The sequence below is a fragment of the Dryobates pubescens genome, chromosome 5 (assembly GCF_014839835.1).
Source record: "Dryobates pubescens isolate bDryPub1 chromosome 5, bDryPub1.pri, whole genome shotgun sequence".
NCBI classification, from domain to species: domain Eukaryota; kingdom Metazoa; phylum Chordata; class Aves; order Piciformes; family Picidae; genus Dryobates; species Dryobates pubescens.
Genome location: NC_071616.1, coordinates 3,156,195 through 3,183,060, shown reverse-complemented (window position 1 = coordinate 3,183,060; position 26,866 = coordinate 3,156,195). Strand labels below are relative to the sequence as shown.

Here is a 26,866-nt window from a genome sequence, read left to right as displayed (position 1 = left end):
CTTTTCCCAGTGGAGCTGGAGAATAGGCTTCAATGAAAACTGCCTGTTTGCAGCCATATGAAGACTGCAGGCGCCACGGGCACTGTTTCTTCCACCTGACCTGGAGCAGAAACTCCACCATCAGGGTAGGAAGGTATCCTTGTTGCCTAGCAAAGGTGGGATGATTTATCTCTGTCTCTAGATTGGTCACTCTGCTGCACAAGAGAATTGTTTTCAGACTTCCAAGGAGAATGAAGCCAGGCTAGAAATCGTAGTGGATGTGTGAGAGCTGCTCTCCCAGGGAGGAGAAGGATTCCCAGGGTTTCTGTGCTTTCTGCTTCCTTGTACCACAGGACCATGGTTTTATCAGCCCCTGTGATAGCCCTGGGGGCTACCTTAGGGACTGCAACCAGCATCCTTGCCCTCTGCGGGCTCACCTGCTTCTGCAAATGCAAGCAACCTGAGAAAGGACTCTCAGAAAAGGACCAAGAGGACGACACAGAAAACACTAAGCCCAGTGTGCTTCAGCCAGTCCAGCAAGTAAGACACAGTCTCTCTAATTTACTGAGTGTTTTTAGTTTAAATTCAGAGGGTGGGAAAGTAACTTCTGTCAGGCTGCTCAGCCTGTGATATTTTCTGCCTGTTTATCTGCTTACTGTGCTCAGGATGTAACAACATGTTAGTGGGAGGAGGAGGAAGAGTAAGAGGGAAAATCAGGGTGACCCACAGAATTACCAGAGCAGGAAACAGCTGCCACACTGACAAATAGAAAGCTGCTAATGGCAAAAATAAGGGAGGAGGACTGGAAAGGAAACGCTGCTTAGCTGTCAAGCTGAATCACAAGGGAAATGGTTTCCTGAGGAGAAAAGATTGGACTTCACCAGGTGGCATGCAGGATTATAGAGAGGAGATGACTCCTGCTGGGGTCTCCTGTAGCAGCTATTTCTCTAATTCTAAGCATGCTGTCTTATGGCTCCTGCAGGTTAGTTCCCTGTCAAACAGCTGGTTTCTGGTGAAAACCATATCTCCTCCTCCCTCAGCCTCTCTAAGTGAGGGGATTAATTATGTGTGAAGTTAAAACAAGACATTGAAATGATAATCAAAGGCAAGTGAGAATCTAGATTGTGATGCCTGGACAATCTCACCACACTGTGAGTTGCTGTTTCACTTACTATAAGAGCAATGTGGAGTATGGTTAATGTCAGGCATCCCGGGGTTGCTGATGGTCCTTCTTTCATGTTAGAATCCAAACCCCCTGAGTTACTCCTGAGCTCAGCGCAAGGGAGAGCAAGGGAAAATACGGGACCCTTCTAATATCCCCACTAACAAGGAGCTCTCCTTCAAAGGGAAATGTTAGATTTTCTTGGTTGCCCATGGCCTGCAGCATGAGCTGTAGCACTGGGCAGGTATCACCTGTTGGCTGTTCATATTTGTGCCTGCATTTCTTTCACTTCACTGCAGCCGTTCAGCCAGATGTACTTCCACAGCATCCAGTTCCAAGGGCCAGTGATCCACTCTCCAACAGCCTTTGCTTGCATTTCACTTATCTGAGCTGGCTCTTATTTTTGTGTTCCTGAAGAGTGCAGCAGGAGTCCTAATTGAACTTCTCTGTAGTGTTTGTGATTACATATTCAGTCTCTCTCTGGTTGCCACGCTTAGGCTCTTCACAGAAACAAGCCCTGGCATCCTCATGCTCCCATTGCAGTTTGGTCTGAGGAAGGATGACCAAATCCACTAGTTCTATTATAAGACCTGCTGCAGATACACAGAACTGCCTTGCCAGAGCTTCTGGTTGTTGAGGGGTGGGAGGATAGCTCCACTGCCCATGGATGAACATCTGCACTTAGCTCAGGGCTCCTCGAGAGATTGCTGCTAATTCTGAGTGTTCATCCATGAGCATGGTGAACAGCTCCCAGTACCTGTTTGCATTTCCCTAGGATGAATTTCACCTGTTCTTTTGTTTGGTAGCCATGTCATGTCCTTTCCAGGCTCCTGTCTTGCCTTTGCTAACCTGTACAGGAGATTGGAGAACTTCTGCATTTGAGGGTGTGCTGTAACACTGAGAATTTCCAAGTTTACATTTCAAAGGAATGAGAAAAGTGTAACTCTGACAGACACATCCCTTTGCATAGCATTTTTCTCACTGTTCTCTGCAATAACATTACCCACAGATATCTTTACCATCAGTCTCTTTCCACAAATGACTTTTTGGTGTTACCACCTTCTAGCTCAGAAACCTCTCATGACTTTAACTCCGTCCTAGGACTGGACACTTTTATACAGCCTTTTGGAAAACATCTTGGGCAAGTGTTCATATGTCCTGCAGCTTGTCCTTTAAGGTTGTCATCCTGGTTTCATGCTTGAAGTAAGCACTAGGTGATGGTAAGGTCCACTTAAGCCTCCAGTACCCAGTACTCACAATACTACTACTTTCATCCAGGCACCAGTGGTGTGCCCCAAGGATCAGTACTGGGCCCCATGCTCTTTAATATCTTCATTGGTGGTCTGGATGAGGGCATTGAGTCCATCATCAGTAAATTTGCTGATGACACCAAGCTGGGGGCAGGAGTTGATCTGCTGGAGGGTAGAGAGGCTCTGCAGAGGGACCTCGACAGGCTGGACAGATGGGCAGAGGCCAAGGGCAGGAGATTGAACACATCCAAGTGCCAGGTGCTGCACATTGGCCACAGCAACCCCATGCAGAGCTACAGGCTGGGGTCAGAGTGGCTGGAGAGGCAGCCAGGCAGAGGGGGACCTGGGGGTACTGGTTGATGGTAGGCTGAACATGAGCCTGCAGAGTGCCCAGGCAGCCAGGAGGGCCAATGGCTTCCTGGCCTGCATCAGGAACAGTGTGGCCAGCAGGAGCAGGGAGGTCATTCTGCACTCAGCACTGGTTAGGCCACACCTTGAGTCCTGTGTCCAGTTCTGAGCCCCTCAGTTTAGGAAAGATGTTGAGTTGCTGGAAGGTGTCCAGAGAAGGGCAACAAAGTTGGTGAGGGGTTTGGAGCACAGCCCTGTGAGAAGAGGCTGAGGAAGCTGGGGTTGCTTAGCCTAGAGAAGAGGAGGCTCAGGGGAGACTTTCTTGCTGTCTACAACTACCTGAAGGGAGGTTGTAACCAGGTGGGGGTTGGTCTCTTCTCCCAGGCAAGCAACACCAGAACAAGAGGACACAGTCTCAAGCTGTGCCAGGGGAGGTTTAGGCTGGAGGTTAGGAAGAAATTCTTCATAGAGAGAGTGATTGCCTATTGGAATGTGCTGCTCGGGGAGGTGGTGGAGTCACCATCACTGAAGGTGTTTAGGAAGAGCCTGGATGGGGTGCTTGGTGCCATGATTTACTTGATTAGGTGGTGTTGGGTGATAGGTTGGACACAATGATCTTGAAGTTCTCTTCCAACCTGATCTATTCTATTCTATACTCAGGCTGCGCCAGGGGAGGTTCAGGCTGGATGTTAGAAAAAAGTTCTATACAGAAAGAGTGATTGCCCATTGGAATGGGCTGCCTGGGGAGGTGGTGGAGTCGCCATCACTGGAGGTTTTTAGGAGAAGACTTGACAGGGTGCTTGGTGCTGTGGGTTAGTTGCTTGGGCGGTGTTGGATTGGTGATGGGTTGGACGCGATGATCTTGAAGGTCTCTTCCAACCTGGTTTATTCTATGTATTCTATGTATTCTATTCTATTCTATTCTATTCTAGTCTAGTCTATCAGATTTTACCACAACTTGACCTACAGGCATCAAATTATTCAACCTGCCTTTAGTGTATCACTGTTAGCTGAGTGATTACATTCTCTTTTAGCATTGCAGGCTTTGTAATGAGCAGTATTACTTCGGAAGTTACTGATTTAGAATACATAGAATACATAGAATACATAGAATAAACCAGGTTGGAGGAGACCTTCAAGACCATCGTGTCCAACCCATCAACCAATCCAACACCACCTAAACAACTAACCCATGGCACCAAGCACCCCATCAAGTCTCCTCCTGAAAACCTCCAATGACAGCAACTCCACCACCTCCCCAGGCAGCCCATTCCAATGGGCAATCACTCTCTCTGTATAGAACTTCTTCCTCACATCCAACCTAAACCTCCCCTGGTGCAGCCTGAGACTGTGTCCTCTTGTTCTGGTACTGGCTGCCTGGGAGAAGAGACCAACATCCGTCTGTCTACAACCTCCCTTCAGGTAGTTGTAGAGAGCAATGAGGTCACCCCTGAGTCTCCTCCTCTCCAGGCTAAGCAACCCCAGCTCCCTCAGCCTCTCCTCGTAGGGCTTGTGTTCCAAACCCTTCACCAACTCTGTTGCTCTTCTCTGGACTTGTTCCAGCAAGTCAACCTCCTTCCTAAACTGAGGGGCCCAGAACTGGACTCAAGGTGTGGCCTAACCAGTGCAGTGTACAGGGGCAGAATGACCTCCCTGCTCCTGCTGGCCACACTGTTCCTGATGCAGGCCAGGATGCCATTGCCCTCTTGCCTGCCTGGGCACACTGCAGGCTCAAGTTCAGCCTACCATCGAACCAGTACCCCCAGGTCCCTTTCCGCCTGACTGCTCTCAGCCACTCTGACCCCAGCCTGTAGCTCTGCATGGGGTTGTTGTGGCCAATGTGCAGAACCTGGCACTTGGATGTGTTCAATCTCCTGCCCTTGGCCTCTGCCCATCTGTCCAGCCTGCCGAGGTCCCTCTGCAGAGCCTCTCTACCCTCCAGCAGATCAACTCCTGCCCCCAGCTTGGTGTCGCCAGCAAATTTACTGATGATGGACTCAATGTCCTCGTCCAGATTATCAATAAAGATTTTAAAGAGCATGGGGCCCAGTACTGATCCCTGGGGCACACCACTGGTGACTGGCTGCCAGCTGGATGTGGCACCATTCACCACCACTCTCTGGGCTCGGCCCTCCAGCCAGTTCCTAACCCATCGCAGTGTGCTCCCATCCAAGCCATGGGCTGACAGCTTGGCCAGCAGTTTGCTGTGGGGGACGGTGTCAAAGGCCTTGCTGAGGTCCAGGTAGACTACATCCACAGGCTTCCCCACATCCACCAGGCAGTCACCTGATCATAGAAGGAGGTCAGGTTGGTCAGGCAGGACCTGCCCTTCCCAAATCCATGCTGGCTGGGCCTGATCCCTTGGCCATCCTGTAAGTGCTGTGTGATTGCACTCAAGATGACCTGTTCCATAATCTTGCCTGGCACCGAGGTCAGGCTGACAGGCCTGGAATTCCCTGGCTCATCCAACCAGCCCTGCTTGTGGATGGGCACCACGTTGGCCAGCTTCCAGTCATCTGGGACCTCTCCAGTGAGCCATGACTGCTGAAAAATGATGGATAGTGGCTTGGCCAGCTCATCTGCCAGCTCTCTCAGCACCCTAGGATGGATCCCATCTGGTCCCATGGACTTGTGGGGATCCAAGCTGCTGAGGAGAGCTCCAATCACTTGCTCATGGAACATAGGGAAAGTATGCTGCTCCCTGGCTCCTTCTGCCAGCTCTGCAGGCCAGCTGTCTGGTAGATGTTCTGTCCTGCTAGTAAAAATTGAGGCAAAGAAGGTGTTAAGTACCTCTGCCTTTTCCTCATCCTGTGATACAACATTTCCCTCCATGTCAACCACGGAGCGGAGTTTGTCCTTACCCTTCCTCTTGCTATTAATATATTTATAGAAGGACTTTTTGTTGTCCTTCACAGCAGAGGCCAGTCTAAGCTCCAAATGCGCTTTTGCCTCCCTAATTTTCTTCCTGCATTTGGTTGGTTGTTGTTTTTTTTTTAAGAAATCTGTCCAAATCTGAGACACAGGAACAGGTTGCCCAGAGAGAGATTGTGGTTGCCCCCTCCCTGGAGGTGTTCAAGGCCAGGTTGGATGAGGCCTTGAGCAACCTGGTCCAGTGGAGTGTGGCCCTGCCCATGACAGGGGAGCTGTAACTAGATGATCTTCAGTGTCCCTTCCAACCCAAACCATTACTGAATCTATGAATCTATGACATTCTAGCAGGCGAATGAACATTCTGTCACAGAAAGTGCAAAATGTTCTTAGTTTGCGAATTCCATATGTTTAACCATTCCTTCCAACAGTGCTCTTGCCAGGAACATGTGTTCCCCTGTGCTGCCACTGACTCAGGATCAGGCTCTAGACCTTGAAGGAATGAATCTCAAATTGAGTTTCATAGATTCATAGAACACCAGGTTGGAAGGGACCACAAGGATCATCGAGTCCAAGTTTGCAGGGTAAGAATATAGTTGAAATGAGGTGGCCCTGCACCCTGTCGAGCTAGGCTTTGACACTGTCTAATGCAGGGGATGCTACCACCTCCCTTGGGAGCTTATTCCAATGTTTAATAGTCTGAATGGTGCAAACATTTTTTTCTGGCATCCAATCTGAATCTCTCCAGTAGCAACTTGTCCCTATTACCCCTTGTCTTCACCATGTGACTCCTTGTAAGAAGGGAGTCTCCCTCCTCAGGATAGCTGCTCTTTATGTATTTGTTCACAGTTAGGAGGTCTTCCCTAAGCCTTCTCTTCTCAGGGCTGAACAAACCAGTTCTTTCAGCCCTCCTTCATATGGCAGGTCTGCCAGTCCTCTGAGCATGCTGTGGCCCTTCTCTGGACCCTTCCCAGCCAGTCCACAACCTTCTTGTATAGTTCTGAGCATGTGGGGTTTGATCATCTGCGTCTGTGTTTATAAATTGTCCTGTCAGGACTTCACACACTGGTTGTCCTGCTCAGTACTTGACATGCTTAATTATTGAAGCCTGTCAGGGCCACTGGCTCTGATAAACCCAAGTGACAAAAGAGAGATGAAGGGATACTGCCTTTTATTCACTCAGCATGTCAGTTGTGACAGTGATGCTTGTGTTTGCTACAGGCAGAGGCTCCCCACGGCTATGCCCTGCATATGCAAGGAGGAAGAGATGGAACACAGATACACCTACAGAACAATGAAATGCTGCTGGCTGTTTGCAGAGGCTCAGGGAGGTGTCAGTTTCCACACACATTTTTCACACAATGGAAAGATTCCTAAACACATCTCACAACCTGGTGCATTGTTTGAGTAACACGGGGCAGGGACCCAGAAGGGTCTGTTGCAGCCTCTTTCTGATTTTCAGTTTCTTGTCTTTCACACATTTTGTGCAGAACTGAGTTGTTCTTGCTCACCTCTTTATTGAAGGAATTGCTGAGGTGTTGCAAAGGGAACTTCCATCAGGGCACTGCTGTGTAACTAGATCAGCAGACATCACTTGGGAACAGAGCTGGCAGCAAAAATAATAAACAGAGGCAGATGCAATTGGAAGAGGGGGTGGGCTAGTCCCACTGAGCTTGCATATGTCCCTCATCTCTAATTCTGCAGAGCAGACAGACAGGAGGAATATTTAGACCTGGTGGAGCTCTTTGTTGCTGTGTGCTGATGAATTCCCTGCCTGAATGTCTGGCATTTAGCAAGTGGAAGGAAAGATTGTACTGACAACACCTCACATAGGCATGGTGGTTTTCATCCCAAAGGATCACCAAGTGCTTCATGTGCTAGCAGGCATGCTGCTCTGCTGCGGTGCTCAGTGGCTGGTGGGGCACCAGCCTTACGCAGGACTGCAGGAGAGAAAGGACAGCAGAGGACCCACCACGGTGGGCACAGGCACGCAGAAGGTGACCTGGTTTCTCAAGCTGTTGTCTAGTGGTTCCTAATATGTTTTGCTTGGTCTGCTTTGATTTTAGAGGAGTGGAAAAGTGCATTTAAGGTTTGGATGAGTAATTTTTTATTGCTTCTCTACTGTAGGACTGGTGAGGCTCTCATCTCTGAATGCAGGATCTCACAGACCTGCACCATATGGCTTACATAAGATTTAAATTCAGCTGAGTGCTAGGTGGGGACTACACACAGTGACAACTTTCCTTTTCAACCCACTTCTCTTTCAGAGCTCTTGAGAAAATGCTGTGTCACATAGTACACTTCCTAAACACTGATGCTCCAGCAGCCTTGAGAAGATGGAGCTGCTGACCTAATTAGCTCTTCACCATTGCCAAGTGCATGCAACCATAGCACTAGGATCTCCATTAGCTGAGCCTGAGTGAAGAGCTAAGGCTAAGGTCCAGGTCTGCTCTCTTTTCTTCAGCTCTGCTTCTTGAGGAATAGGCATGCTCCCTCAGGGCCTGTGAACTGGGACCACAAAGTCCCGGCACAGCCAAGTGCTTCAGGGCATCATCTGTACTCATTATTAATAAGAAACAGTGAGACTAATGAAAAACTTTAATTACAATTATGAACATTTCCTGGCTCACCCTCTCTCTAAACTTACCACAGAATAGGTTGGCAGGCATCAGGGTTGGAGAGAATCCCACTGCTCAATAATCAACCAAAGTGGTAGTTTTACCTCTGCTTTTTTTCTTCCATGTTTTGGAAACATTAATAACGTCTCTTTCAAAGGACAGGGTCATTTGCTAGTCAGCTTCTGTTCTTTCCCATCAATGAATCCAAATATAAATGAATCAAGAACAATTTCAGTTGTGAGCAGGCAGGATTCTTTCCTGGGACATAAGGAAGAGAGGGCTGTTATATTCCACTAAAATACTTGCCATCATTTTGGGAGAACAGTTGTGCCTTTGTAGTACCTCTGCTTGGGCTGCCTGAGCACTGAACCATCTTTCAAGGTTCTTCTGTTCATTCCATGTTCACAATTCAGCAGGGAACTGAAATGCTGAGAACAAATTCAGCTACCAATCCAAAATTAAAATGTGCATCTGAGGGAAATGTGTATCCGAGGGTCAGGTGGAGTTCTGGGACACAGAGCCAGGGGATAGTCGTACACAGAATCACAGAATGGTCTGGGTTGGAAGCGACCTCCAAAGGACAACTACTCCAATCCCCTCCGCAGTCAGCAGGGACATCCTCAACTAGATCAGGTTGCCCAGAGCCCTGTCAAGCCTCACCTTGAATATCTCCAGGGATGGGGCCCCAACCACCTCCGTGGGCAACCTGTTCCAGTGTTCCACTACCCTAATGGGTGCAGAACTTGTTCCTGACATCCAATCTAAATCTGCTCTGGTCTAGTTTGAAGCCATTGTCCCTCATCCTGTCCCTGCAGGCTTTTATAAACAGTCTCTCTCCGTTCCTCTTGTAGGCCAGGAGGCCGAGATGACCACTGAATCAAGTACTCTTGGTGTACCATTGCAGAGATCATTTGTTCAACCGGTTCTCTTGTCTTACTACACCATGGTTGTACTTGCTCCAGGGGTCTGTATGATTCATGCCTTTGCCTTTCTAATGCTTACTACATACTCATGTAATGTTCTGAAGTCTGTGGGTGCCTGCAGCCTCTTGATTTTGGGTTGGACTTAAACATGAGGGTAAACAATACCATATTACAGTCAGAGGAAAATTAACTTCCTGTGTTAAGTGAAAGCACAGACCTGTGAAAGGAGGGTTATCTGGTACAGAAACAGAGGAATAATCAATCAGTAAGAGCCCGTCCTTTTCTTGTGGAAGCCAAACATCTGTAGAGAAGTAAACCTGAACACTGGGTAGGAGGATATCAGCTTTGTCAAGGAAATCTCTGCATACAGGCAGTGGTTTCTACAAGCCAAGAAACAATGATGTGAGAATGACCAGAGGCGCTGTCTTTTCTCCCTTTGCCTCAGCTCACTTAACGCTGAGAATTAGGCTAATTAGTGCACAGTAATAAGCAAGCTTTTCATTTTCAGTTCAACGTTAAGAAAACTGCAGAGCCAGTCCAGCCTCGAGCACTCCTGAAGTTTCCCAACATTTATGGTCCCAAACCAGTAGTAACTTCGCCTGAAATTGTTAACTACACACAGTACTCCCTGAAGACCACAGAGGAAACAGCTGCTGGGAAGCACACTGGTCTGGATGAGAGCAGGATGAAGATACAGGTTAACGAGGAGCTCTTTGTACTCCCTCAAAACGGTAGGAGCAATTTGGTCTGCAGACTAACGACTGCTTTTCTGGGCGTGGATCTGTAACACCTCTGAGCATAACGTGGTTGTGGTTAGAGAAATAAATGTGAAAAGGAAGTTCTGGAGCTATGGGTTTTGCTCTCTTGCCATTGTGAGTCCTGTCTTCAAAGCCTGTGTTTGGTACACAAAGTGGGCGTGGAGCTCATCAGGATGTTCAGATAACAAGGCTGTAGCATTGTGTGTGGTTGTAAATCTGTTTGTTCCTAAAGCATCTTTTATGTTGAAGAATCTGGCTCACTGGAAGCAGACATTTTGTGGGAAGACATGCATTTAAGTGTGGTTTTATTGAGAGCAGGTACCAGAATATAGGTACCTGCCAAAAGCCAGCAGAGTGTCTCCTCCAGGACAAATGCTGGCTGTCCAGCCACTGTTCTTGTTGGGGACACTGGCAGCAGGGTTTTGAGATTCTGCTTTGCTTTATTTGCTCTGCTGCCTTTTTTTTTCCCCCCTGCTGGTTTGGTGAGAAGGTCTTAGCTTGTAACGTGCAGCAAGAGCAAAGGCTGACAGTTTTGCCAAGCAGAATTCTTGTTTTGCAGCCAGCCCAAAGGGTAACATGCCAAAGCCTGGAGCCTGAGAGAAAATGCAGTGTTAATAATATACATCTGGCAGCACCTCTTGGTTGCTCCCATACCGACTTTTACCTTCAGAATAATTGACTTGTATGGTTACCACACTAATAAATCCTTCCTGAAGATCTGCCAGAAACACAGTGTCATCTGTCATGATTCCTTTTAAGGAAACTCTTTTTGGTTTTGTTGGGGTTTGGGGGGGTTTTTTTTGTTTTTAAATGGCTTGAGATTGTATTTTTTTCCTTCTGGGAGGATGATAGCTACATTCACCCCCCCACCTCGAGACTTGTGAGCACAGAAAACAAAGCACCAGGAGAAGCAGCTGCATTGGAGAAAGAGAACATCTGAACCACATGGAGGATGGGGAGCCTGAAGGCTGATGGCTGCATGTAGGGCAAAGCCTTACAGAAATGTGTTGGTGTAAAAGTCTCTGCTCTGCTAATGCACAAGCAAGTTTGCTTCCTGCTGTGCCTCATTTCATAGCACAGGTGTTGCAGAACTGTTGTGTTCTCCTTTGAGTGCCACACTGAACCTCTCTGGAGTGTGGCTGAGGAGGACTGGCTCCAATCTTGTTTCCTGTGGGGATCAGAATTAACCTTGCAGATGATGACAAAAAGCTGTGGCTTCCCTTTTAGTCTTGCAGCTTGCTTTATTTCAGTGTGAAATATGTACTCAATTTCAAAATCCCCTGTGGAGAAGCTGCCTCACAGCTTCCCAGGCTCATTACCTGCAGCCTGGTCAAGCACTATGGAAACAGATGTCTTCTGCATGACAGCAAAATATTTAGAGAGGTTTGAACTAAGGCAGAGTTGCATGGCCCCTCAAAAACAGTTCCAAAGAACACAAGATGTAATTCACCAGTGCAAGTTAAAAGCAATTTAAAACAATAGTGCCAGTGGATTGGCTTGGAATGGACCTTAAAAATCACCCAGTTCCAACCCCTTGCCATGGGCAGGGACACCTTCCACTAGACCAAGTTGCTCAAGGCCCCATCCAGCCTAGCTTTGAACACATCCAACGTTGGGGCCTCCAAATATAACAAGCACAGTTTAGACACCTTGGCCTAGTCACAAGCTGAATGAGCAAGTGTGTGAAGAGCACAAGGTGGTAGAGAGCAGAAGGCTTTTCCAAGTGCTGCAGAAAGAGCTGGAAAGGTGAGAAAGCATCCAAAAAAAAAAAAGAAACAAAAGAGGTGGTGGAAGCAGATTGGAGCATAAATGACACAGTAAGCCATTTAGAAAAGCTGGGTCACAACAGGGTGGATATGCACTCCTTGGAAGGTGGAGACCCTCTGGCTAAAGGGTTTGTTTCAGTTGCAGGTGTGGTAAAGGACGTGTGTGTTACAGAGCACTTGAACCCAGAGAGGGCAGCCAGCTGCAACCAGGCCCCCGAGCTGCACTACTCCCTTGCCTATGATCAACAGAAAGCTGAGCTCTGTGTGGCCCTACTGGAAGGTAAGGGACAGAGATCTTCCTTCTACTGGTAAGTCTCCATCTTGGGGGTACAAGACACCTGCTGATTTTATAGAGCTCCCCTCCTACCTGAAAATCAGTGTGTGTCCCTGGGACCACTGGATGTTTCACTGGCCTCCGGAATACAAACACTGTGTCCACACAGTGTCCCTGCTCCAAGTGAGATGAAGGGCATGGCTTGAGGACAGCTCTTTGCAAAGCTCAAAAGCAGAAGTCAGGAATCAGGGTGGGCTCTTCCAGTCCCAGGCATGGTACAAAGCAACCTCTTCTTTTTATTTCTTCCCTTTGGGGACAGGGGGTTACTATCTTCTTCCTCTCTGTAATTTTCATTCTTTTGCTTGACCCTGCTCCCTACTGCCTCTTCTCCAGTCAAGTCAAAGGCTGAGCTGGAGATACCAGTCTGGCCTTGCTGGGCTCTTGAGGAGGGTCCCTCAGGCTGTGCCTGGCTGGGCTCTGTGTCACTCTCCAAAGTGGGAACTGACAACTGTAACAGCTTCTCTGCTCAGGGCTGCAGCATCATTGGTTCCCCTGGGAAAGTTAAATCATCTGAGTGAATAATTCATGCAAGAGTGCAGCTCTCTGTGGAAAACAAATCAAATCACACCCTCTGAAGTGAGAACTGGAAGGGTGCTAAGTGGCAGCTGCTGCTTCGTGCTGCCTGCCAGCAGCAAGCCCACTGCTCCTGTTCAGGGTGGACACCTATGCCTGCTGGCTGCCACCTTGGCTCTCCTCTGTGTGTGCTCCTCCCTGGCTGCCCTGTGGCCACCTGGGCAGGATCTGTCTTTGCTCTCCAGTTTCAGTCCCCTGAGAAACCAAAAGACCTCTGGGAACCATAGATCCTGGCAGTTCAGGAGCTGCAGTCTTTGGGCTGGCTGCAGAAAGGTTTGCCCACAAAGCCATGCTGCTTCTTGACCCCTCAGAGTAAGGCAGGCTCCTCTTGCTGTGGAGAGGGCAGCCCAGTTCTGCTGATGCAGCTGAAGAGGGTTTGAAATGCCCTCACTCTAGGCTTTGCACTGCATAAAAGGGATACAAATTGGAGATGAATGTCTCTTGACACAGTTCTCTTGGGCCATGGGATGGCTTCTGAAGGAGTCATTTACCAGAGGTTGGACAAGGGTGGATATGTGCCAGGAGGGAGGTCTCTCCCATCTCTGATTCCTGTGACTGTGGCTTTTAAAGCCTTCACAAGAGGCTTTCTTTGTGTGCCAAGGCAAAAGTCAGTGAGAGCTGTCCATCCCTGTGGCATGCTGTGTCTCATCTTATTGCTGCTCTACATCTTTCAACAGAGCAGGTTTCCCTGAGCTCAGCTGCTGCTCTCCTAAACACTAAGGGAGCCCTCCTGCAGTGGCATAAGGACAAGGACGTTGTGTAGCAGGAGGAAAATGCCACAGCAAGGGCTCACAGCTGCCCTATGTGAGCAGGAGCAGGGGTGAGCATCTATGCAGCTGTTCTGTTGGGTGGCTCCCATGGATAAATAATTCAGCCACAGATTTTTCAGGGCTGTCTTTTGTGAGAGATCCTTGCAATCAATCTTTCTTTTCCAGCAATGCATGGTGGAATGAGCGGGGACCAAGAGGCTGGCTGCCATTGCTATATCCTGGGCACGCTGGTGAGCAAATCCGGCATTGCTGAGGCCCAGACAGAGCTGAAGAAGAAAGTGCTGCACACCCTTTGGGAGGAGGTCCTGAGATTCCCATTAACAGAGGATGATCTGCCAGAGGGGACACTGACTCTCACCCTGAGAAACTGCGACAAGTTCTCCAGGCACAGCATTGTGGGGGAACTCAAACTGAGCCTTGCAAACATGAAGGAGTCCTTTGGGACAGCCCAGTGGGAAAGGCTAAAGATCCCAGAGAAGGTAGGGACTCAGGCTGTGGCATACTCCAGAGACTCCAATGATTAATAGCTGGGAAAAGATGGCTGCATGTTGGGGTGGAGGGGGACAGGTCTGGAGGGACAGTGTGTGACTGCTCTGTTCTGCTCTGTAGCTAACCATTTCATGAGGCAATCTGAGGTCCATCAGCTCAGCCCTTCCATCCACAGCTCCTGGCAGCTGAGCTATGTCAAAGCTCCCTCTCCTCCTCCCTCAGCTACAGCACAATCTGACTGCTGTCTCTAATTCCAAGCCATATCTAGAAAAGGGTACATGAGATTCTGTGAATTAGTGATGTGGGATGGTGGTGGAAGGAGCTGAAATACCAGAGAATGCCTCCAGGGTAGGATGGGGACAATCTTTTTAGTAGGGCCTGTTGTGATGGGACAAGCAGTGTTGGTTTTAAACTAAAGGAGGGAAATTTAGACTAGATGCAAGGAAGATTTTTTTTTTTACACTGAGGGTGGTGAGACCCTGGCCCAGGTTGCCCAGGGAGATGGTGGATGCCCCATGGCCTGCATCAAGAATAGTGTGGCCAGCAGGAGCAGGGAAGTGTGTGCCCTGTGCTCAGCACTGGTTAGGCCACACCTTGAGTCCTGTGTCCAGTTCTGGGCTCCTCAATTTAAGAAGGACATTGAGACAATTGAAGGTGTCCAGAGAAGGGCAACGAGGCTGGGGAGGGGTCTGGAGCACAGCCCTGTGAGGAGAGGCTGAGGGAGCTGGGGTTGCTTAGCCTGGAGAAGAGGAGGCTCAGGGGAGACCTTCTTGCTCTCTACAACTACCTGAAGGGAGGTTGTAGCCAGGTGGGAGTTGGTCTCTTCTCCCAGGCAACCAGCACCAGAACAAGAGGACACAGTCTCAAGCTGCACCAGGGGAGATTTAGGCTTGAAGTGAAGAGAAAGTTCTTCACAGAGAGAGTTGTTAGCCATTGGAATGTGCTGCCCAGGGAGGTGGTGGAGTCACCATCCCTGGAGGTGTTCAAGAGGGGATTGGACATGGCACTTGGAGCCATGGTTTAGTAGTCATGAGGAGTTGGGTGAGAGGTTGGACTTGATGATCTCTGAGGTCTTTTCCAACCTTCTTGATTCTATGGTTCTATTCCAGGAACCGTTCCAGGTCAGGTTGTTTGGGGCTCTGAGCAACCTGCTCTAGTTGCAGATGTCCCTGCTGACTGCAGAGGGGTTGGACTTAAAAGAGCTTTAAAGGTCCCTTACTACCCAAACCATTGTAGGATTCCATGACTGCAGAGCTGGGTGTAGGTAGGGCATATTGTAGCACTCCAGGAAGCCTTCAGCTAGGGATGAAGAAATGTTGGGAATGAAACATTGGTCTGAGACCAATTAACCTTACTGGGATCAATCCAGCAGTGCTGTTCCTTCTGGGAGATGTCAATCTGTCACTCAGTGCAATGTGTTGGTTTTCTTAAACATCAAACCCTCCCTTTCCTTCCTTATTCACACCTTCCTATCTGCGCAGGCCAGAAAGGTGGAGGGAAGGATCCCCACAGCGCTTGAAGCAGGTACAGGGGTTGCTCCATGTGCACTAACTTCATTGCACTAGGGGCAAACTGGAACACAGGGAATTTCACCTCAACATGAGGGACTTAGAGATCTGTGGAGGTCCCTTCCAGCCCCTGCCATTCTATGATTCGGTGATTAACTTCTTGCACGGGGCAGCTGTGAGCCCTTGCTGTGACATTTTCCTCCTGCTACACAGTGTCCTTGTCCTACCACTGCAGGAGGGCTCTCTTAGTGTTTGGGAGAGCAACAGCTGAGCTCAGGGAAACCTGCTCTGTTGAAAGGTGTTTTTGTTGTTGCTACAAACAGGTACCTGTTGTAGGCTGGTGTGGGGTGAAGAATGCAAGCACCACCAGCAGTGCTGCTGAGCAAGCTGAAATAAATCACTGCTTGTCACCATTGAGGTGAGGGCTTGCTACTGAGCAGGCCACAGGGTACAGAGTTAGCACTTGTGGTTTCCAGCAATGCTGATTTGTCTTGTCACCACTGGCATGCTAGCAGGGCTGGCTACTAAAATGCCTCTGGCAGAGTGGGAGAGGCAGCAGAAACAAATAGATCAGAGAATCAGAGAATCAGTGAGGCTGGAAAAGACCTTTAAGATCATTGAATCCAACTGTAACCCAGCTAACATGACTACTAAACTATATCCTGAAGTGCCACATCTACAGCTTCTTGAACACCTCCAGGGATGGTGACTCTATGGCCCCCCTGGGCAGCCTGTTCCAGTGCCTGACCACTCTTGCAGGAAACAGATTTTTCCTAATGTCCAATCTAAACCTCCCCTGGCACAGCTTAAGCCCATTTCCTCTCATCCTATTGCTAGTTACTTGGGAGAAAAGACCAACCTCCACCTCTCTGCAACCTCTTTTCAGGGAGTTGTAGAGAGCAAAGAGGTCTCCCCTCAGCCATCTCTTCTGTAGACTAAACAACCCCAGCTCCCTCAGCTGCTCCTCCTATGACATATCCTCCAAACCCTCCACCAGTCTTGTCGCTCTTCTCTGGACGCCCTCCAGGACCTCAATGCCTTTCTCATACTGTGGCACCCAGGACTGAACACAGTACTCAAGCTGTGTCCTCACCAGGCCAGATGGTCTGAGTGAGTTTAATGAACTTCAAGCACAAAGCTAAATATTTGCCTAAGAGCCATAAACTGAAATGAGTTCCTGGTCTGCTGCTGTAAGAAGAGATGTCCAGGAGAATCACTCCAATATAATGATTTAAATTCCTCCACCCCTCTTAATCTAGAGTAGCATCTGCTCTGGAAGCCATACCCCAGGAGCAGCCTGCTGGCAGCTGGCCTGCTGTCGCTCCAGTACACCTGGCACACTTGTGCTCTGCCTTGGTGTACAGGAAGAGCAGGAAGCATTTCTCCTCCAGGCCGGCAGCACAGGGCTAACACCAACAGTGCTGTTGAAGAGTGCCCCAGTTTGAGCTGAGGATGTGCAGGGAAAGATGAATTTGCATCATCTGGGAGCCCTCAGAGCCAACCAGTGCTCAGAGAGCTCCTGTACAGATCCTGAATCATTCATCAGCAGCCGGAGCGTGAGGGAGCAAGGAGAGCTGATCAAACAGGAGCAGCTATTTTTGACAGCATCCAGACAGGATCAGAGTTGCTGGGCTCTGTTTAAAGCCTGACGTTTCCTTCAAAAGCCACGAGCCCCGGAGATTTCATTCCTGCCTTCCCAGCAATACTCCCCCACAAAAGGGAAGGGTCTGGGAAGGGAGCTAAGAGCTAACCAGGCAGTGTAATTAGCATTCAGGAATTCATGGGCTGCCGTGAGCAATGCAAAGCGTAGATAGGGCAGACTGATACCTTTGTCTTGTCTTCCTTCCCTTCCAGTGCTGATGGCAGTGATAATAGCCTTACCCCCTTCCCTTTAGGGATTTCACCCTGGCCCATGCACGTAATCCACTGGTGGCCCCCCCGGATGCTTTTCATCCTTACTGCACAGAAAGGAAACTGAAACTCCGGTGGCTGCATGAATTTGCAAAGTGCAGCTTATGGTTTTAATAGCAAAGGGAAGGAAAAAGACCCCGAAGCCCAAGGGAGGGGTAAGGAAAAAGCATCTCTGTCTTGGTCTCATCTTGCAAAACTCCAGTGGAGACCAGCCGGTGGGGGAGCGTTGGGTTTCATGTGGGTACAGGTTGGCCAAGAAATTGATTAGAATATTAGGAGCTAGACAGCCTTGAGCACAAGGTGTGACATATGCCTGTTGGTGTGTCTGTGCACATCCACAGAGCCCTGCCAATCTCCTACCCCCACAAGTCTTCACTACATCTCTCTGTGCCTGCAGCTACAGGAGCCAAATCCTAGACAAGAGCTATAGAGTGGGGCCTCGCAAAACGCACGGGGGATAAACCAACACAGGCAGCTTGTGACTTGCCCAGGCAGTGTTGTGATTCCTAGTTGTCCCTCCGTGTGCAAACAGCTATTCTTCTGTAGCAGACAGGCAGCCATCTGAGCCTGCCTCTGGTTCTCTGTGTGGTGGGGGAGAGATGGGTTAAGATCCACTTAGCTTTAGGACAGGATTTAGATCAGTGAAATGCATACAAGCCCTTTGTTGATACCTGAGTGCATGAGAAAAAAGAGAAGATTTATTGGGGCTGATTTGGGACTGAATTTCAGGCTTCCTTGCTAGTGGCCTCCCACCTGATTTGTGCCCCACAAATCAGTCATTCCCAGCAGACAGCGATGACAGCTCTGCTTTCTGGACAGGCTGGCAGCTCACGTGCAGCACACAGAGGCCTGTCCTTGCCTGTTGAGAGCAGCAAGAGTGAAAACCGGGTTTGAAATATTTATGGCTCGCTTAGAAGCGAGAGTGCAGAGCACAGGAATGGCCTGGAGAGGCCTTGTCTGTCCTACAGCCTGTAAATCATGCTAAGGAGTCCAAAGGGAGTCTGCTGAATTGGCATTGGCTTTCTGGGACTCTTCTGGGTCATTAACCTCACAGTAAACCAGATTTCTGTCACAAGCTCTTACTCTCTGAGAGAATAACTGCTCCCCTTTTTCCCCTTGCCACAGGCTGGCAGCTCTGCAAACCTTGGCATGGGCTTTTTCCTTCCCCACCAGCCCTCTGGGAGAAAACAGCACTGGGGAGAATGGTGGGCACAGTGTGGGGATGGGTGAGGTGGTGACATCTCTCTGCTTCACCCTCTAGGGCTGCTTCTCCTGGGGGAGCAGGAAGGAAGGGGAGAAAGGCCAGGAGGCTAAGAGGCCAGTCACTAATCTGAAGAAAGGAATAAAAGAAAAGGGAAAAAAAAAAAGTGTGGCCCCCTGGGGTAATCTTCTGATGGCTCAGGGTGTGTGCCCTGGAGGGCATCCCACAGGGGCAGGGGGCATTGCTGCTCACAAGCCTGAGGGAAGCCAGGCTGGTGGGGAGAAAGAGTGGACCACTGTGGGAGCTCAGAAAGGAGTTCAGGCTGGCTGGGTTTTCTCCCATGCCAAGTAAGAGTGTCAGAGAAGGTTCAGCTCCAGCTCCAGGGTCTGGCTGCACAGCACAGCCCCCTGTATAGCTTGGTCTTTCCCAGGGAGGCCTACACTGCTAGGAAGTGTGGACCAGGGTAGACCCCTGCTCAGAGCCTCCTGACAGACAGAGCAGCTCAAGAGTGAATGATGAAGAGGGGTAGTGGAGGTAGAATAGAATAGAATTAACCAGGTTGGAAAAGACCTTCAAGATCATTGAGTACAACCTATCACCCAACACCAAGTGCCATGTCCAATCCCCTCTTGAACACCTCCAGGGATGGGGACTCTACCACCTCCCTGGGCAGCACATCCCAATGGCCAATCTCTCTTTCTGGGAAGAACTTCTTCCTAACATGCAGCCTAAACCTCCCCTGGCAGCTTGAGACTGTGTCCTCTTGTTCTGCTGCTGGCCGCCCGGGAGGAGAGACCAACCTCCACCTGGCTACAACCTCCCTTCAGGTAGTTGCAGAGAGCAATGAGGTCTCCCCTGAGCCTCCTCTTCTCCAGGCTAAGCAACCCCAGCTCCCTCAGCCTTTCCTCACAGGGCTGTGCTCCAGACCCCTAGGGGACACACAGACTGGTAGCAGGGGACATAAGTAAAGGGCAGCTACATAATCTCTCAGAAAGGAGTATCTGATGACTTACACATAGTTCAGCCCCAAATGCTCTTCTTCTGACTAAACATCCCACTAAAAGTAGGTGCTGGTAAGCAGTGAGTGCCTAGTGACAAAGCACTAACTCACATGATCAGGGCCTTAGGAGTAGAGAAGCTCGCTCAGACATCTTTGCCATGTTTATTCTCCTCCAGTGTAACTGGAAAGATCTACACAAAGAGAGGGAGACAACTTGGTTGGTCCACAACCCTCTACCCTTGTGTTATTTAGCATGCCTAATGTTGTATAAAAAATTAACCTTAACCTTCCCTTTCCATTTCCAGGAGCCTTCTACAGGTCACGGGGAGGTTCTGCTGTCTATCAGCTACCTGCCAGCAGCTAATCGTCTGCTGGTGGTGATTATTAAGGCTAAAAATCTCCATTCCAAGCAGCTGAAAGATCTACTTGGCAATGGTGAGTAGAACAGCAGGAAAACAGAGGCTGTTGTGTCTGTAATTATGCAACTCTGGGAAGGAAGTGGGAAGGATGGTGTGTGGCAGAGGTAAAAAAAGATATTTGGCCTAGAAAGCCAAGGAGATTTGAATAATGTCTAAAAACGGAACAAGCCAAGCGCCCAAGATGAACGCCTGATGTCACCAGTTAACATTCTCCTGCCTTCATTTTGTTGCATGCTTATTAATGTGGTGCTCCTCTCCACTTTCTGCACAGATGTTTCTGTCAAGGTGACACTGAGGCATCAGTCCTTGAAACTGAAGAAGAAGCAGACCAAACGTGCCAAGCACAAGATCAACCCCGTATGGAATGAGATGATCATGTTTGAGGTGCCTCACGAGCTCCTGCCTGCCTCCAGCGTGGAGCTGGAAATGCTGAGCCAGGATCGTGCTGGGCAGAGCCACGTGCTTGGCAAGTGCAGCCTGGGCTTACATGTCACAGGCACGGAGAGGAGCCACTGGGAAGAAATGCTGAGGAACCCCAGGAGACAGATAGCCATGTGGCACCAGCTCCACATGTAGGCTCACCATGATTACTGCCAACCAGACTTCCACCAGGCCTCAGAGCTTGGGGGAATAAGCTGCATTTCGCCTGCTCCCTTCCCCTCCACAAAGCTGCTCAGCACAGCGTTCCTCTTACACCACCTTCTCTGATGTTCATGCCTCAGCCTAGCCCAGGAAACTGTCTGCAAAACACTTCTAAAGGACAACCTCTCACCTAATCAAGTGGTTCTCTCAAAGGAGGGGTCTCTCTGGATGATTTGAATTTGTGTGATTTGCCTGCCCACTGTCATTTCTGTGAGACGTAGAGGGGAGCAAAGGGCCCATGGAAACCCAAGCCATTCTTGGCACCTGGCACTGTCACCCACATCCTTTGATAAGAGCTTGCTCTATAACTACAAACATGTGGCAGATGTTCTGCCAGTTAATGTTTTTCTCAGCACTTTAGACTGCGAGACATGAAGATCACAAAGCCAAGTAACTGCAGACTCAAGGAATCAGCACAACAGAGAGGAGCCAGCTGCAGACCCACAGGATCAGCATGACAGAGAGAAGCCAACACGCAGTAGTAGAGGGATAGCCAGACAAAGATACAGAACTGAGGGAGAGGACAGAGGGCGAGGAGAGTGTGGGACAGTCAATGTTGGCATCCTCTGTGGTAGCCTTTGAAGCAAACACTGCCAAACAAGAAGTCAAGTTCCTTCCTTTACCTTTGTTTCCTTTTATTTAGCATTCATGAGAACTGCTGAAAACAAGAATGTTTCAGGATCCTTTAGCAGAATGCCTTTGTCGTCTGACTTTCTACAGTGTCACCTAGGAAGGCTCTAGGCGTGGACAGAAGGTTATTGTTGACGCTACTTCCAAAAACCTGGACCAGATCTTTCTGCTTCCAACTGCCTTCTCTGTTTGTGTTGGGTTGTTTTTCTGAGTTCCAAATACTCTACATTCTAAGCAACATCTCAGGGTAGGCAAAAGAAGTGGAATAATTTCATACCTTAGCAGCTGATTGATGGTTTTGGTTTGACAGTTGACTATGACTTCTCACCCTTGAGAACTGCCATGTGTTTCATTGCTTCCAGACAGAAAGAATTCCCTGACCAGACAGACTCTCCAGGGCTTGTTTTTCTGTGCGTGCTTTCCAGACTTGATGTGGCTTAAATGTTGCTCTTTACTGTCCTTTTTTGTGTGTGTGCCTAGACGGGCTGAAAGTCTGGCATTGGCAGTGATGATGCCCTGACCCCGTAAGCACACAGTGTGTCCTGCTGCTTTATGTCAAGTAGGAGGCACAGCTGTAGGGGACTTCCATGGGGATCAGACATCTGGGACTTTGACAACAGAACTGTAGAGTTTGTAGCACTGAAAAGCTCAGAAAACTTCCTGTTTGCAGGGGCAGCTTGATCCTCTGCTGAATTCACAATAGTAAGCTAGGCTTCATCAAGGGTCCATCTCATTTTGATGGCTTAGTCAAACAGTAGGAAGCTGGCATCCTGTTGGCAAAGGGAAACCACCAGAACCAGTGAACTGAAAACTGGCTGAAGCACCAGGCACAGAGAGCTACGAACAGGAGAAGGACATGGCTTCAGCTGGAACAGGAGACTGGCATGAGTTCAGCTGGAAGCCAGTCATGAGTGGTGACTGGGGCTGGTAGTAAGAGTGCTACTGCTGGACACCTTCACAAATCACTTGGATGATGGGGCAGAAACAGGCCCTCAGCAAGCCTGCAGAGAATACAAAACCAGGAGTAGTTGTTGATCACAGAATCACAGAATGTTAGGGGCTGGAAGGGACCTCAAGAGATTATCCAGTCCAACCCCCCTGCCAAAGCAGGATCACCTATACCAGATCACACAGGAACACATCCAGCTAGGTCTCCAGAGAGGAAGACTCCACAACCCCCCCGGGCAGCCTGTTCCGGTGTTCTGTCACAGGGAAATAACTCTTCCTTCTGTTTCCATGAACTTCCTATGCCTCAGCTTCCACCAGTGCTCATTGTGCTGTCACTGGGCATCACTGAGCAGAGCCTAGCTGCACATCTTTATAACACTAGTGAGGTCACCCCTTAGTCTCCTCTTCTTCAGGGCAGTCTTGTTGCCATTCAGAGAGATGTGGAAGGCCTGGAGAAATGGGCTGAGAGGAACCTTCTGAAGTTCAGCATGGAGACAAGCCTTGTACCTGGGAGAGAATAAATCCACACATTAGGACATGCTGGGTGCCACCCAGCTGGAAATCAGTTTCCCACAAAAGGACCTGGTAGTCCTGGTGGACACCACACTGAACATGAGCCAGCAATGTGCTTATGCAGCAAAGTGGGTCAGCAGTGTCTTGGGCTGCACTAGGAAAAGCAGGTCAAGGGGAGTAACCCTTCCTCTGCTCTGCATTGGTGAGAGCACATCTGGAGTGCTGTGCCAAATTCTGGGCACCCCAGTGGTAGAAAGACATGGACTTGCTGGAGAGAGTGCAGCAAAAGGCCATGAGGATGATAAAGGGACTGGAGCATCTTCTGTAGGAGCAGAAGCTGGGAGAGCTGGGACTGTTCAGTCTGGTCAAGAGAAGGGTTGGGAAAGTGACATGTATAAAGGTATACATCAATATGTATAAATACCTGATCTGGAGGAGGAGAAAAGGAGATGGAGCCAGACCCTCTTCAGTGATGTCCAGTGACAGGGTAAGAGGCAAAGACACAAATCTTTCCTGTAAAATTCACAGAATCACAGAATGTTAGGGGTAGGGAGGGACCTCCAGAGCTCATCCAGTCCAACCCCCCTGCCAGAGCAGGATCATCTAGGGCAGATCACACAGGAACACACCCAGGCATGTTTTGAGTATCTCCAGCACTGTTCCAGTGCTCTGTCACCCTCATGTTGAGGTGGAACCTCCTGTGTTCTAGCTTGTGCCTGTTGTTCCTTGTCCTATCACTGAGCACCACTGAAAAGAGCCTGCCCCCTTCTTGACACCCACCCCTCAGATATTTATAGATAGATGTTGATGAGATCCCCTCTCAGTCTTCACCCAAACCGCTTTATTACTGTGAGGACTTTCAGATGCTGGAACAAGTTGCCAAGAGAGGTTTTTGGGAGTCCCCATTGGAGACACTCAAAAATGTAAGGGGCTGGAGTGCTGAACAACCTGCTCTAGTATGCCCAGCTTTGAGCAGGGGTCAAGCTGATCTCCAGAGATCCTTTCCACCTTCAGAGTGAGGCTGTGAAGCGATGAAGAGACCCACAAGGGTGCTGTGCACTGCAACCACTGTTGCCTTCAACCTGGTCTTCCCTCCCTAGGTGGGTAGCCAGGAGTTATGGGATCATTGCAATGAGAGGGACAAAACCATCTTTGGCCAACCAGCCAGAAAAGCTAAGTATGCCAGTGAGTCTTACACCCAGAGCTGGGTTCATCTCACTCCACTGGCTGGAGGGGATTGAAACAAAACCAAAATGCACTTCTTGTTTTGCTCTGTGGGTTTTTGTTTAGTAACAAAAAGCTTTTGAATAAACCAGACACAGGGGGTTAGGGCACAGTGGATTCTTAACAGTTGCTGTGTTCATGGTTTGCCTGTAGACATACCCATAGCTCTGGAATCATCATTCCCATTTAGGTGCAAAATTCATTGGCCTGCTCTACATACAGGCTCCTGGCAGCACTGTTGGTTCTTCCTTTAGGGCCATGATAAGAAGGATCACTTCATGGTATGATGCTATTTGGCTGGCACTGAAGAGCCTGGAGGACCAAATATTTGCTTTGCTGCCAAGGGATTTCTCTAGTACTGCTTCCCTGCTTATTTTAATGAGCCTTTTATAATGTCTTGGTGACTGAGTGCTAAGAGCTTTATCTGCCTCTGCCCCTGGTGATGCTGGCAGGCCCTCTCATTAGACAGCAATCCTGTAGCTTCCAAAGGACTAGCTCCTTGCAGTCTGATCTTGCTGTGACTAAATAATGTCCCCTTTTACTGCATAGGCTGGGCAGTGACTGAGAGCAGCCCTGAAGAAAAGGACTTGGGGGTGCTGGTAGAAGAGAAGCTCAACATGAGGCAGCGGTGAGCACTTGCAGCCCAGAGAGCCAACCACATCCTGGGCTGCATCAAGAGAAGCATAGCCAGCAGGGTGGGGGAGGTGATTCTCCCCCTCTACTCCACTCTGGTGAGACCACACCTGGAGTACTGTGTCCAGTTCTGGAGCCTCTATTACAGGAAGGATCTGGAGGTGCTGGAACATGTCCAGAGAAGGGACACAAGGATGAGCAGAGGGCTGGAGCTGCTCTCCTATGAGGACAGACTGAGAGAGTTGGGGCTGTTCAGTCTGGAAAGGAGAAGGCTCCCAGGAGACCTTCTTGTGACCTTCCAGGATCTGAAGGGGGCTACAAGAAAGCTGGGGAGGGACTTTCGAGGGTGTCAGGGAGTGATAGGACTGGGGGGGATGGAGCAAAACTAGAGGTGGGTAGATTCAGATTGGATGTTAGGAAGAAGTTCTTCCCTATGAGGGTGGTGAGACACTGGCACAGGTTGCCCAGGGAGGTGGTGGAAGCCTCATCCCTGGAGGTTTTTCAGGCCAGTCTGGATGTGGCTGTGAGCAACCCACTCTAGTGTGAGGTGTCCCTGCCCAGGGCAGGGGGATTGGAACTGGATGATCTTTGAGGTCCCTTCCAACTCTGACAATTCTGAGATTCTATACAGAACAGGTGAGTGCACACTGCTCAGCCCCAGCTCTGTCTTAGGAGGCAAGTGGCAGTGATGGTCCCTCCCGTGCTGCCATGGGATTTAAAATTGGGGTGAGCAGAGGAGTGCAAAGGGCTGCATCGCTCCTGGCTGCAACGTTCTTGTTGTCTGGCATCCCAGCCTGCAGAGAATGCTTCCTGCTTCCAGCATACACTGGACAAAAGACTGCAGGTGTGCAGTCAGGGAGGCAGTGGCCATTTGCTGGGGCTGCAGGCAGGCTGTCCAGGGAGATGGTTGGGGCCCAATCGCTGGAGATACTCAAGGTGAGGCTCAGCAGGGCTCTGGGCAGCCTGATCTAGTTGAGGATGCCCCTGCTTACTGCAGAAGAGGTTGGACTAGTTGACCTTTGGAGGTCCCTTGGAACCCAGACTATTCTGTGATTCTGTGATGATGAGGGAACTGGCTGTCCTGCACAGGAGGAATGCTGTGGATGCATGGGACTGGAGGGTCTGTGCTGACAGAAGCTGTTGGTCCCTTGCATTCCAGAGCCTGCCCAGGCCCTGTCCTCATCCCTTGGGATTGCCTGTTTAGCAATGCTTGTGCACACTTGAGTCCCAGCACCCCAAGGTGCTAGGCTGGCCCAAGCAGACAGACAGTGGGGAAATGCTGTGGTAGATGACAACAGCAATGATATGAGCACAAAGTACTTGGAAATGCTCAGTGCCATCACAGAAAACAACCTCAGCAATGTGAGCCGTAGGAGCATGCCTTGAGTGCAGTATGGAGAGAAAACAGAGCTGGCCAGCCCCGTGGTTTTCAGCTGTAAACACAGGAGTGCCACAAACATGTCTTCAATTAAAGGATGATGCTTCTAAACTGCCTCAAAAGAGAAGTAACAAAAGCCCAATTATGGCAATTAAAGTTCTTAAGCTGCCTTTGTGATCAAAAATAGCCATTAGCTTCCCCAGTGGCTATTCAGTGTTTGTACCGAGTGTTTTTCTTACTGTTATCCATGAAGAATCTGGAAGCAAAGAGACTTGTGGTGGTGAAAGAAGTTCAGTTCTCCCCCCCCACCCCCAGAAACCACGGCTAACTCAGTTGGAGAAGCAAAAATGGAAGGGCTATATTTTACAAGCTGGATGAAATGCGATGAATATATTCACAATATACAGTATTTACAGTATATCCAAAGATACACAGCAAAGAACTTGACACAGAAAACCAGCCTCTCCCCCTCAACAGGGGAGGGTACCTCCCCAAAACCCCTTTTCCCCCCTTCCTCCTTTTTTCCCCAAAAAGGATTAGAGAGAGAAAAGTAATTATTAAGGGGGAAATTCTGTTAGCTCAAAGCGTATGCTAAGGGAAGAAAAAGAATTAGTTTCTTATCTCATTAGTCCAAGGTCAGCCAAGCACAGAAAGACAGCAGCTGCCCAGGCAGGCTGAAAAAAACAGACTGAGACACAAAACGGAACTAAAACTGAAATTTAAAGTTGCATTCCCACTGATCTACCAATGAAAGTCGGTAAGAACTCTCTTTTGTTTTCCTTTTCACACCAAAACATTCAACTAGAGTGTTCCAGTAACTGTCCCTTTCTTAAAGGCGTAGCCTAGAACTGTCACAAGATTGTAGGGAGGAAGGGGAAAAAAGGAGGGGGGAACAGTTTACCTGGTCAGAATTAATAATCCTTTTAGCAAAGGGCCAGAGAGCCACCAAGTCAAGGACAGAGATTCGCAGTCTCTCATCCAGTGACTGAAACCAAGCAGCACAACAGACTCAGAAGCACAA

General features: G+C 49.3%; 1 protein-coding gene across 2 annotated transcripts; it reads left to right on the top strand.

Annotated features, from left to right (window-relative positions):
• On the top strand, positions 1-25,521 carry SYT13 (synaptotagmin 13). 2 transcript variants are annotated; one of them, XM_009906424.2, is made up of 6 exons: positions 1-519; positions 9,657-9,879; positions 11,818-11,952; positions 13,515-13,828; positions 19,764-19,893; positions 20,149-25,521. In XM_009906424.2, the coding sequence occupies exons 1-6, from the start codon at positions 337-339 to the stop codon at positions 20,451-20,453; spliced, it is 1,290 nt and encodes a 429-aa protein (XP_009904726.1). In that variant the 5' UTR covers positions 1-336; the 3' UTR covers positions 20,454-25,521. The 2 variants fall into 2 exon arrangements, with proteins under 2 accessions (XP_009904726.1, XP_054017400.1); XM_054161425.1 differs by having other exon boundaries at positions 11,812-11,952.
• Positions 25,522-26,866: the final 1,345 nt, after the last annotated feature.